Source organism: Dama dama, chromosome X, assembly GCF_033118175.1.
Source record: "Dama dama isolate Ldn47 chromosome X, ASM3311817v1, whole genome shotgun sequence".
NCBI lineage: Eukaryota > Metazoa > Chordata > Mammalia > Artiodactyla > Cervidae > Dama > Dama dama.
In genome coordinates this window covers 120,463,201-120,475,524 of record NC_083714.1, presented here as the reverse complement: position 1 = coordinate 120,475,524, position 12,324 = coordinate 120,463,201, and the positions used below count along the sequence as shown (strand labels likewise).

Sequence of the window (12,324 nt, the reverse complement as noted above, 5' to 3'; positions counted from 1 at the left end):
ATTGGTGAAGGAAATGGCAACCCACTCTAGTGTTCTTGCCTGGAGAATCCAAGGGACGGGGGAGCCTGGTGGGCTGCCGTCTATGGGGTCGCACAGAGTCAGACATGACTGAAGCGACTTAGCAGCAGCAGAAGACAGGACAAAGGTCAGTTTTCTCCCTACCTCGAGATGGTGCTCCTTGAACAAAAGAATCTTGAAAGATGATTCTCAACAAAATGTCTGGCGTGAACCAGAGCACCAGCCGCAGACAAAAATGACGGGCCGGCAGGTTGGCCTGGGTTGGTTTCTGCCTCATTTGCCCCTCTGCCCACAGCATGAAATCCTTCCCACGAAGGGTGGGTAAGGAGTCCCTTTGTGCTTGTTTTGGGCAGGGACGTGAAAGGGTTTCAGGTCAGTGAAAAAGATGTGGAGATATGTGGTAGAACACTCAAGATGCTCACACGCGCAGAGAGGTCAGATGGTGCTAAGCCAAAGGAGGCCGTCTTGTGTGCTGGGCTCAGGACCAACCCCCCAGGGGAGGTCAGGAGGCCGGCTCCATCAGCAACTCCCACTGCTCCTCTGAGAAGTCATAGCCTCCTTCCCAACACATAGTCCCCGGACAACCTCCAGAGTCACCGTCAGAATTCTCTACTTCTGCCTTGTCGGCTGTGGTCATCTCTGCAGCGTCCCCTGTCCTGAGATTTCGGCCATGTTGCAAAAGATGAGGTTGAAGTCAACAGCAAACAGCATGATGACCAAGAAAACCCAACGCCGGGGCCGCTTAGGCAGCCCCGTCCCAGTTACTTGGCAACAGGTGTGATGGAGATGGCAAAGGAGATGAGGGCCGCTGTGATGTCTCCTAGAAAGTCCAACAGGGGCCTGCACCAGCCCTGCCACTTGTTCATCAGCCTGGCAGCAGCGAGGAGAAAATCGAGGGCCCGCAGGGACCCCAGCAAGAGCGCGGTGAGGAAGGCAGAGGCTGCGGGAGAGAAGCGACTCTGCCACCAGGGGGCGGCCTCCGAGCGAGCAGAGAAGGGAACGTGGCCAGGTCACCAACAGTGCACCAGCAGGTGCGTGGGAGGTTCTGGGCGGGGCCCGGAGGTCACGTGGTGGGTTGGTTGGGCCCCGCCTACCCAGCTCCCTTAAAGGGAACAGACACCAAAACTGCAGGAGAAGGAGGGAAAGACCAGATTCGGTTTTCTTTTTATGAATTGGTTTCTGTCCATTTGAGTCTCTCCTTGGCTCTGTGTAGGTACAAATGCCATTCGGCAGGTGATTGTATTTCCAGCTGTCATTCTTCTAACTACGCTGATGCAGAAATCCATTTTCTAGGTTTCCAGCATGCAGTTGACACCTCATTATGAGACAGCCCGTCTACATATTCTGTTAAAGGAATAATTACCAGGCTACTTCTTTAATATAAGCCAGGCCCCTTATCACATACTTAAAGGAAGGATATAAGTAAATGTGACTTGTTTTACCACCAAGGGCTTCCCTTTCAGCAAGTGTAAGGTCCATAGGCTACCAACATTTGATCAGATGATGAATATTTATTGTGTATTCTAAATATGACATTTTATTTTGCTTCTTCATCCACGCAGAAGTTAACAAATGCCTTTGGGGAAAATACATATTTTAACATCTCCACTGTTAGTCATCCTTTTATGAAAGACTCAAAGCAAATTTTAGGATAGACTATTAAATCGAACTTTAAAATACTTGAAGAGGATTTAAGATGATGTTTTGTAAACGTGGTAATGATGTGAAGATGTGAAATCTCTGCATACATTTGTCACCATCCCTTGATAGCTAAATCTATTATGTAGGGGTGGATTATCCAGTTTTCTTAATTCCTTCTTGACCTGCTTATTTAGCCAGTTACTTAGTGAATAAATAGGTCAAATAGTTATGTAAGATATGTCATTTTCCTTATCATATTCTAAAGTTATAAAATATGCAGCCTCCATGTATAGAGACCATCAGATGAATCCTGTGCTGAACCAGGGTCGGGATAGCATATACTGGCTCAGGGGCTGTGATGGATTCGCACTGATCAGGCAGCCCTCCCATGATGAATGGGATTCATTTGTGAAATGCTTGGCCAGACTGCCCTCTATGCACATAATGTTAAAGGACGACAGAGTATTCAATCCAAAGCTCCTTTAGCATCATTATGTCACTAATTCAGCTTATCAGCCTCAGCCTCATTGCTGTTGATTCTACCTGGGTGCAAATGTTGCTGAGAAAAAAGAATTATGAAGGGCAATGTGAGGTAACAGTTCTTATATTCCTACATAAAAGACAGTTCCCAAGAAATCTGTATTAAGGATCAGTCTCAGTCAGACAAGGTTTCCCCAGTGGCTCAGTGGGTAAAGAACCTGCCTGTAATGCAGGAAACGTGGGTTCAATCCCTGGATTGGCAAGATCCCCTGGAGGAGGAAATGGCAACCCACCCCAGTATTCTTGCAGAGATAATCCTGTGGACAGAGGAACCTGGTGGGCTCCAGTCCACACGGTCACAAAGTGTCGGAAACGACTGAGTGACTAAGCACACAGACACAGTCAGTCAGACACTGAACTGCTCCTAAGGTGAGTTTTGAAGCAAGAAAATAAAAAATTCCCCACCCTCAGAGCTCAATGCCCCTTGGAGAGTTGTTTATTAAATAACTATGTGTGGGGGGGTATATACAGCTATTTTTAAAAGAAAAAGAAAAAGTCTTTGAGCACTCATTTTAAAAAAATGACAAGTAGTTAATGAGGCAAAGAAGGTGGGATAGACATGGAGATGTACTACCAGGATTCTCCTTTAAGGAAGGGGCTTGTTTCTCCAACTGTCATGAGCAGAAGTTACCCCTGAGTCCCCTCAGGAACTACTTGAGCTGCTGAGGCATGTCACCTAAGGTCACACCCCTCCTAGGGCAGCCCACCTATCGACTGATGAAGGGAAAGTGTATGAAGACTCAACCATGTCAGCCCCACTCAGGACAACTCTGAAGGCTCATTCCAGCTCCCAGCTCTCCACAGAGTTCAAGAAGGCTCTTGGGTGCGTATCCATTAACATCCTGCCTGCAATCTCAGAGTCTGTGTCCCAGAATTCATGCTGTGCCTAAAAGGAGTTACAGCAGAGGGGCATGACTGAAGAAAGGAAGGAGTAGTTTTCTCTTAAGACAAAGAATGGATGGTAGTGTGTGAAAGACCTGCAGAAGACCAGATTAAGACCTGTTTTGCCCAGAAGGCACTAGGTAGGCAGGAGGTTACAACAGAAAGGGCTTTAAGCAGCACAAAATCCATCTTTCTCTTGTCCATATAAGATAATACAAACATTCTAGTGTGAAGGAGCCCTGCAACTGGGTATTTCTTTGTAGGCAGCCAGCAAAGGTGGGGGCTGACCTGATACCGGCTCAATTTAGTGGCTCAACCTGATACTGAGCAAGAACCCTCTGGGACTCCTGGACATAAAAGCCTTCCTGTGTCCCCCATTTCTTAATTACAGGAAATAGGCTCCCTTCAGCCTCCAAGACCTTCCCTGAGTTCCAATCAGCAGGTTCAAATAGGGAAGTAAGGGGATACAGAGACAGGGAGGAGCCATCAAGAAAACAGTAGTGAAGCCTTGGGAGCAAGGTCCTAGTTTTCCCTCAAGGGATGCACATAACAATACCTTTGAATTGTTTTGCAGAGACTGAAACCCCTACCAGGTGGAAGAAATTAACAGGTAATGATTGGAAGTCTACAAGCACTGTAGACCCCAGACTGGCTGGAACGAGAAGGTTGATGATGCGGATTCCCACTTACCTTCCCTCCAACCAACCAAAAGAAAATCCATGAGCTGATCCCACCCTTTTCTTTGAACCATTACTATAAAACTCTTCACTATGCACCCCCCGCCCAGGTGTGGTCACACAGTTTTGAGGGCATAATCCCCCTGTGGCCCCTTTTACCTGGCAAAGCAATAAAGCTATTCTTTTCTACTTCAGCCAAAGCTCTGTCTCTGAGAATTAATTCTGTGTCAGGGTACAGGGGCTGGATTCGCCTTCATTAGCAGGATGTGTTTTTATCTCCAGCTGGTTCCCAGAACTGAGTTGAATGCCGCTCCCCCACAAAAAAAAGATAGTTTGTACTTTTAAAAGATGTAAGAAAGGGACATCTAACACACATTTTCTACTCCACAATTTTGCTCAAGGATGCTTGCTCCTCAATACAGGCATTATTTTTCCAGCTAATGATTTCTTTTAAGTAGAAATTGGAAATCCAGTGACAGAGGAGATGGGATTGACATTCCAGAGTTTCTGCAAGTTCAGAGAGAAGGCCACTGCAATACTAGTAATAGCAAAGTGTGTGACACTGGAACCAAAGATTAACATCTTTCCATCACTCATGTCCTTCTTAACCTGACAGGCCTGGAAAGTATATTAGGTTGTCCACAATGTCCTTTAATCTTGACTGAGATTCAAGGGCTTCTTTGACTATTTAACAGGAAGGCAAATATGCACTCTTGGTGAAAATATCTCTTGTGATTCACTGGGTTATGATGAGGAGTACTGAGTGGGGGTAACTCTTAAACAGTGTTTTTGAAGTTTTAGGAGAACAGGACAGTGTGATAGAAGAGAGGGAAGGAGGCAGAGGCTGGAAAGAGTCTACATCCTTGCAATCAATTGGAAATGGTGATGCAAGGACATACAAGGAAAAAAGAAGACTGTAAGAGAAGTCTCAGATGAGGAAAGACTGGAAAAGCATTCCTTCTCTACTTCTCATGTGAAAGTCCTTCCCCGTGCTAATTAAAAAAAAATAAAATAAAAATGAGCACACTCACAAGCAAAGGAAGAAAAGATCAGACAGGGTGGTTTTGAAACCATCCTGCAGTGAGTTGAGATAAAATTGCAAAGGCTTTTGAGGAAATAAGAAAGGGTGAGATACTATGAGAGACAGTTTGAGTGAGGGATACAATTAAAATAGCCTTTGGGGGCTCTGAGCAAGCCTAAGTTCTCCTGCTGGCTTTGTCATGACCACCATTTGTGCAACTCAAAGTATTTTCTGCACTCTGGGGTCTCTCCATGAATGAAGGAACAAACAGAACAATCTCTATCTTGAAAGCAGGACTCCATCTTGGGCCGGACTGTGGACTTTGAGCTATATGTCCAGTATCTATGGGAACGACATACCAACTGGAAAACTGGGCCCCCAGAAGGAAGAGCCCTAGGGCTCTCCGTTGCCTAAAAGAATACTCTAATTATCTGTGTAACCGAATAGAATCATACATTCTATTATGCTTATTGGGGGTATGACCACAGGCCTATTGATAACTGTCCACTGTTAACTACCTAGGCTTAAGGCTTATGAATCACGGGTTGACTTTGATTGTCTCTTTCTTTTTCCTTTGTTCAGACTAGTTTCAGGGAACCTTATACACTTATGGTATATAAGGTTTTCACAAAAACTGGTTGGTGTCTTTGGCTAAGAGGAGACTCCGCCTTGGGCCCACCGGTGTAATAAACTGCACTCCAATATCTGCATTGTCCTTCTGAGTGAGTTTGTTTCCTGGAACGCGTGGCTACAAGATAAACAGTTTGTTATTGGGCTATAAGATAAAAACAACTGTTGATAGTCCATTAGAAACATCTGTAGCAATTTTATAGAGTCCTATTTATGTCTGTTGAGTTTGGTGATAAAGAATAAGCTTATTTTCATAATGCTCCAATTTCATTGTAATTTACATACAATGCAACAGCGGGGTTGGGGGGGGGTGGTTGGCGGTGGCGCTAGATGGTTCCTTCCTCAAGATAGTTTGAGAAGTACTGAGCAACAGAAGGAAACCAGTTTGGTGGAGGGCCCTATGCTGCCTTGCTGGTTCTATTTGACACCATTGCTACATGAAAAAGGCCCCGAATTGGGAACCTTGGGCTCTTTTGAGCTACTTTCTGCTGTGAGCTGCTATGCTTGTTCTCTCTCTCTCTCTCTCTCCATATTGCTATAAAATAGGACTAAGCCAGTTCAGAGTGTTGAGAATAAAAAGATATGCGAGTCAATTGGGAGAACAATATGGGTGCTGAGTTGAATAGGTATACCTCTGGTCTACATGCTGCCTGCCTCTGAGCAGGACCAATCTACAATTCAAGATGAAAGTCAACCTTACTAAAGGAAGTAGTGGTACCTGCTACAATAGGAATGGGCCTCAAAGATTATGTTCAGTGAAAGAAGCCAGATATAAAAGAATACATATTGTATGAGTGCATTGGGTATGAAATGTCCAAAAAGGCACACATACAGAGACAGAAAATAGATGAATGGTTCCTAGGGTTGGGGTGGGAAAGAGGAGTGATGGTAACATGGACACGAGATTTATTTTCAGAATCATGGAAATGTACCAAAATTAGATTGTTGTGATGACTGTACTATTCTGTAACTATTCTAAAATTTTTGACAGATTGGGTCAAAATAGTTTGAGAAGCACTGGGCAACACAACTAAACCAACTTGGTATACTTTGAATTTTACACATAGAACAGGTACATTTATGATACATACCTTTGATCTCAAAAAAAGCTGTTTTATAAAAAAAAAAATATCTACTACTAAAAAGAGCCAGCATTATCCTCCAGTTTTTAAAATATGAGTGGGAAATAAAGCATTATTGGCAAGATATGCCTCTCATGAAAATGCTACTCTGTACTGAGTGCTTTATGGAATTCTCTCATTTAATTCTGATAAGAAATATATATGGTCATTATTGTTTTTACTTTTGATAGTAAGGGAATTTTGGTCCAGAAATGGAGGACATTATATCCAATGTCACTAAGATGGTAAATGGGGAAGTTTAAACTTAAGCTCAAATCAGTCTGAATAAAATATTACATAATCTTCACTAATCCAAATGACTTGTGATCTGTTTTGGTGGGAACCCAAAGCCAGGGCTTTGTGACCCCAACCTACAGGTGTGGGATGGGGAGGGAGGTGGGGGAGATTAGGTATACCTATGGCTGATTCATGTTAGTGTATGGCAGAAACCATCACAATATTGTAAAGCAATTATCCTCCAATTAAAAATAAAATAAAATGTTTTAAAAAAGAAGACCCTTGCTGAGGTGGTTCTGGAAAAAAAAAATACAGTTTCCAAATCAAACTATGAAGTGAATTTGTGTATATAACAGATATACAGATCACCATATCCCAGTAATCTCTTATTGGCATTAGTTTACATTGAGAATACACATGATTCACAAAGGCTTATTGAGTTGATAGTGATTAACAGAAAAAAATACCTCTCTTCTTACAAAACCATGTAGATTTACTGTTAGGTGAGTTACAGAAGACACATATATTTGAAAATAGTTTTATTAACCTATTGATGAGATTTTGTTTTTGCCTCATTTGTACCCAGTGAAATAAAATTTAGAAAAATATTCCTGCAAATGTGCTAGAACCTGTTTTATAATCTGCTGATACTTCACAATGCAAATGACAATCATCCCAATTTAAAATGAAGCACTGTGGAGGTGGGCTTTCCACTGTTAGAGATACACATTTGTTTTGCAGGTCAAGGGTGAAAATGAAAGGAAGGATCAGCAATGTGTTACCTCCCCTTCCACTGTACTCCCCCTCCAAAAAAAAAAAAAATTCATCAGGATTCTTACCTGCCAGTGGAGGATTATATTCCAAATCAAGCCAAGAGTCAGTTTATGATTTCCATCTACTATGTCAGAGCTTCCGATATTCACTAAATCAACCTGTTAAAGATAAAGGGAAGCATTTGAAGGAAGCAGACAAAATGACTGTTTGAAAAGAAAACAAAATGCTAAGGTAATTGCATTTAGCTATTTCCAGAGCCTAAGCAGCATTATAGCTTTTGAACAATAATCTAAAAATGAAACAAACTGCAATTTGTAACTGCACTTTCTGTAACAAACGAATGTCTCCAAACGTTTACAAAGAGAGCGGAAATAAATGTACTTTTAGTATATAAATAAATTACTGCAGATTAGAGAGTCCAGAAAGAGTATCTCCAAATAAAATATATAACAAAGCTAATTCATAAAAGATGCCTGCAATTAAGAAGTGCTTCCTAGTACATAATTGAAACTCAAAAAAAGACATTTCATCAACCCTTTGATCTAGCTCAAGGGAGTGCTATTGTAATTAGAGGTGACTGCAATTGACTGAAATGTCCTTGCTTTAGAAATACCTGTTAGAACTCTACTAAACAACAGGGTTAGGGCTTCCCAGGTGGCTCAGTGGTAAAGAACCTGCCTGCTAACACAGGAGACTCAGGAAACCCAGTTCAATCCCTGGGTCAGGAAGATCCCCTGGAGGAGGAAATAGCAACTCACTTAAGTATTCTTGCCTAAGAAATCTCATGGACAGAGGAGCCTGGGGGCGTTGGGCAAGGGAGGGGTGGTACAGTCCATAGGGTCACAAAAATGTCGGACACATAACTTAGGGACTAAACAACAACAATAAGAAGTGGTGTTAATGGACAGCTCTCTTTTCTCTATCTGGGAGTGGATTTGGGAATTAAAATCTGGCAGAGTTTTATCTTTTCAAGACAAATCCTGTCTCCTGTCCTTCACACTCCTAACATTTTTAGGTGGAGTCAGGTTACACATAAACATCAGGCAAATGAGCCCATGAAAAGATATTCAACATCACTAGCCATGGGAAATGCAAATTATAACCATAAAGAGCTAGCACTACAGACTTTTATAGTGGCAAAAAAATTTTTTTTTAAATAGTGACAATATCAAATGTTGATGAGGATATAGAGAAATTGGGTCACTCATGCTTTGCTGGCAGGAATGTAAATAGTACTGCTACTCTGGAAAACATTTTTGACAGTTTCTTACAAAAGTGAACATGTGCTTACCATACAATCCAGCAACTGGGCTCTTAGACATTTATTCAAAGCAATGAAAGCTTATGTTTATATAAAACTCTGTATGTAAGTGTTCATACTAGCTGTATTTGTAATAGTCAAGAACTGGGAACAACCCAGATGCCATTCAAGGGTGAATGGTTAAATATATTGGTACATCCATACCATGGATGTACAGACTACCACTCTGCAATGAAAAGGAACAGCTATTGATACAGCTGATACAGGCTGCAACTTAGGTGAATCTCAAGGGTATCATGCTGAGTGAAAAAAAAAAAGCCAATAACAAAGGGTTACATGCAGTATGATTCTATTTACATAGCAGCTTTGAAGAGACAAAATGATAAAAATGAAGAACAGAGTAGCAGTTGCCAGAGGTTAGGAACTGGGGTGGGATTGGAGGGGTGGGTGAATGTGTCTATAAAAGGGTAGCACAAGGCATCCTTGTAGTGATGGATCTATTCTTCACTTGACTCTGATGATGGATACACAAATGTACACATGTGACAATGTTGTAAAGAACTAAAAAAACATGTGCACATGCACACTGAGGAATACTATTGTGAATTGTATCATTGTTGATGTCCATGGTAATATTATAAATAAGGTTAATGTACCACTGAGGTAGAGCTGAGTTAAGGGTGCACATATATTATACTTGTAACTACATGTGAATTTATAATTATCTCAAAAAAAGGTTAACCAAAAAAAAATGAGCATCTAGAGATACTTTAAAAATATATCAAATTAAAGCAAATATGCAACTTCAGATTAAGGTCTACATAATGGAAGTGAAACTGTTAGAGCAAGTGTTGAAGGTTTAAAATTCATTCAGGTTTCTCTCCTTACTTACTATCCTAGGCTCACTGATGCCTTTGGTTACATTTTCTTTTGACTATCTTCAGGATTCTGTCATTTTGTCTTGTTCTGAGGGCACTGACTTGAGAGAGTTTCCCATTAATCCTCCTCTAGGTAGCTTCACTAAATAGTCAAGATTCATTTTGGTTGAACCTTTCATTCTCTCAGGCTCTAAACCCTTACTGTTACACTTAGATCTGTCTTTCCCTCTCGTTTCTTCCTACAGTAAGATGGGTTTACCATTTCTCACTCAATGCTAAAATATATTCCTTATCATTCATCTTAATTTTCTAAATGTTATTAACCATAACTTTTAAAACTATGGAGCTATGTGGGCAAACAACAAAAAGGCTATTCTTCAGTTTCATCATCAAATTACTCCCATTTTCTCCCCACATGAAGTTATTTGGAGGTTCAATGGATAATCTAATACTTAAATTTATGTTTATAAACCAACTACATACAAATTATTGGTGGACTGGCTTAAAACAAATAATTGTTACAGGAAAAAAATGCAGAATCATTTAAGTAAAGATAAAAGACCTAAATACAAGTCCATAGTTTAATTCCAAATATAATTTAGAGTAGAGGGTATTATTAAGCTATGCTGAAAATTAGATGTGAAGATGATACCACATGGACACTACAGAAAAGTAAGCCTGAAAAAAATGGCCAGCATATAAAGAGACATTTAAGTAAGGCTCTACTGAAGAGTGGCTGACCAGACATCCTGAAAGCTGGCTAAGGTGAAAGACCTTGATTTTCTTGGGTATAAAAAGTCAAGGTGATATTGCCAGTATAACACATTACAAGTCAACTTATTTCTACAATGTGGATGCTTCTCTTTAGAAAGTTGAATTTTAGTAGTATCCCATGCAAAATTTTCCTAATTCAGTGCTGAAGTAAATATCAATATTTCAAATTACTGAGCATTCACATAGATTTTTTTTCCTATACATGCAAATAACAATTTGCCATGATACTTTCATTTTCATTATACAAAACAGATACAACAAGTTCCTAGAATTTCACTCTCAGGGGAGATTAATAACTCTTGAACGAGAAAGTACCATCATCTACATTTCATTTGGGGATTCCTCATGTGGCAGTAGAAGGGAGAAGCTTCTCCATGTGGAAAAGCTGCTATAAATTTATGAACTGATTTCTTGATTAATTCATTCAACAAATTCATATGTCAGGCACTGAATGTATTTAGAACATAAAAGGGAGATATATCCCTGCCTTCGAGGACTTAATTATAGTGGCAGTGAGAATCAGACCATATATTTTTGAACATTCAATTATTTAAATAAAGAACCTGCAATTTTTAGAAAATAGATATACTTGAGGAATCAGTGCTGGTAATTTAGACTTGCCATAGGGCTCACCCTGGAGAGACTCAGAATGAGCAGCAGGCACGTAAGTAACAGCAGCCCATACCCACTCTCACTGAAGGTGTATTCTCTGTGTGAACAGGGAGATGATTCCTTCTTTTATTTATCCCCATAAAATCCCATTTAAGACCGAATCTATATTATGTCAGGGGCTGTGCTCAGGTCTGATAAAGAAGACTAAGACAGAACCACTAATGTCACAAAGCTTACAAGGCAACAGTAGTTCACATAGTAAAAGTTAATTAAAATTAGGGAGAATCCAAAAATACCACTTCCGGGTATATATCCAAAAGAACTAGAAAGCAAAGATTAGAACAAATATTTATACACCAATGTTCACGACACATAATTCATAACAGCCAAAAGGTGGAAATGATCCAAATGTCTGTCGATTGACAGATGAATGGGTAGACAAGACACGGTGTATATATACAAAGGAGTACTCTTCAATGTTAAAAGGAAAGGAAATTCTGATACATGCTACAACATCCACAAACCTTGAAAACATTATGCTAAGTGAAATTAGCCAGTCATAAAATGAAAAAGAAAAGAGTATATGACTCTACTTACAAGAGATACCTAGAATAGTCAAATTTATACAGAAAGGACATGGAATAAAGATTAGCAGGGACTAAGGGAGAAGGGATTAGTAAGATTTTTAAGGGGTGAGAAGTTCAGTTTGGGATGATAAAAATGTTCTGGAGATGAATAGTGGTGATGGTTGCATACTGATGTGAATGTACTTAATGTCACTGAATTGTACACTTAAGAATGGTTCAAATGGTAAGGTATATGTTATGTATATTTTGCCACAATCAAAATAACAAAAAAGAAGCCATTGGAATACACACACACAAGCCTCACTCAAAATCTAAAGGAACGTGCATTGTTGTGTTCCAGTAAAACTTATTTATAACCACTGGGAAAAAATTAGGTAGGCAACTGTGTCTCATAGAGGCCCAGTAGAGAAAACGAAATCATTGTGAGAGTATAAGCAAAGGAAAGAGGAGATATTCGGTGTTGACTGAATCTGTAAAGAAAGAAGATAAAGATTGGACCAATTCTGTATATATAGCATGGGGAACTCTAGTTAAGGCACTGCAATGTCCTAAACGGAAGGACAATGAGCAGCTGGTTCATTTTGCTGTGCCAGAGAAGCTAACACAACATTGTAAAGTAACTATACTTCAATAAAAATTACTTAAAAATATAGACTGAAACAAAGGGAGAG

The 12,324-nt window shown here is 40.3% G+C and overlaps 1 protein-coding gene across 1 annotated transcript in view; it reads right to left on the bottom strand.

Annotated features, from left to right (window-relative positions):
- The window catches only part of DMD (dystrophin), a 2,165,569-nt gene that overhangs the window by 1,739,627 nt on the left and 413,618 nt on the right, over positions 1-12,324 (bottom strand). Inside the window, exon 5 of the mRNA XM_061137756.1 lies at positions 7,607-7,699. Coding sequence (XP_060993739.1) covers positions 7,607-7,699 — 93 coding nt within the window. The remainder of the gene's footprint in view (positions 1-7,606; positions 7,700-12,324) is intronic.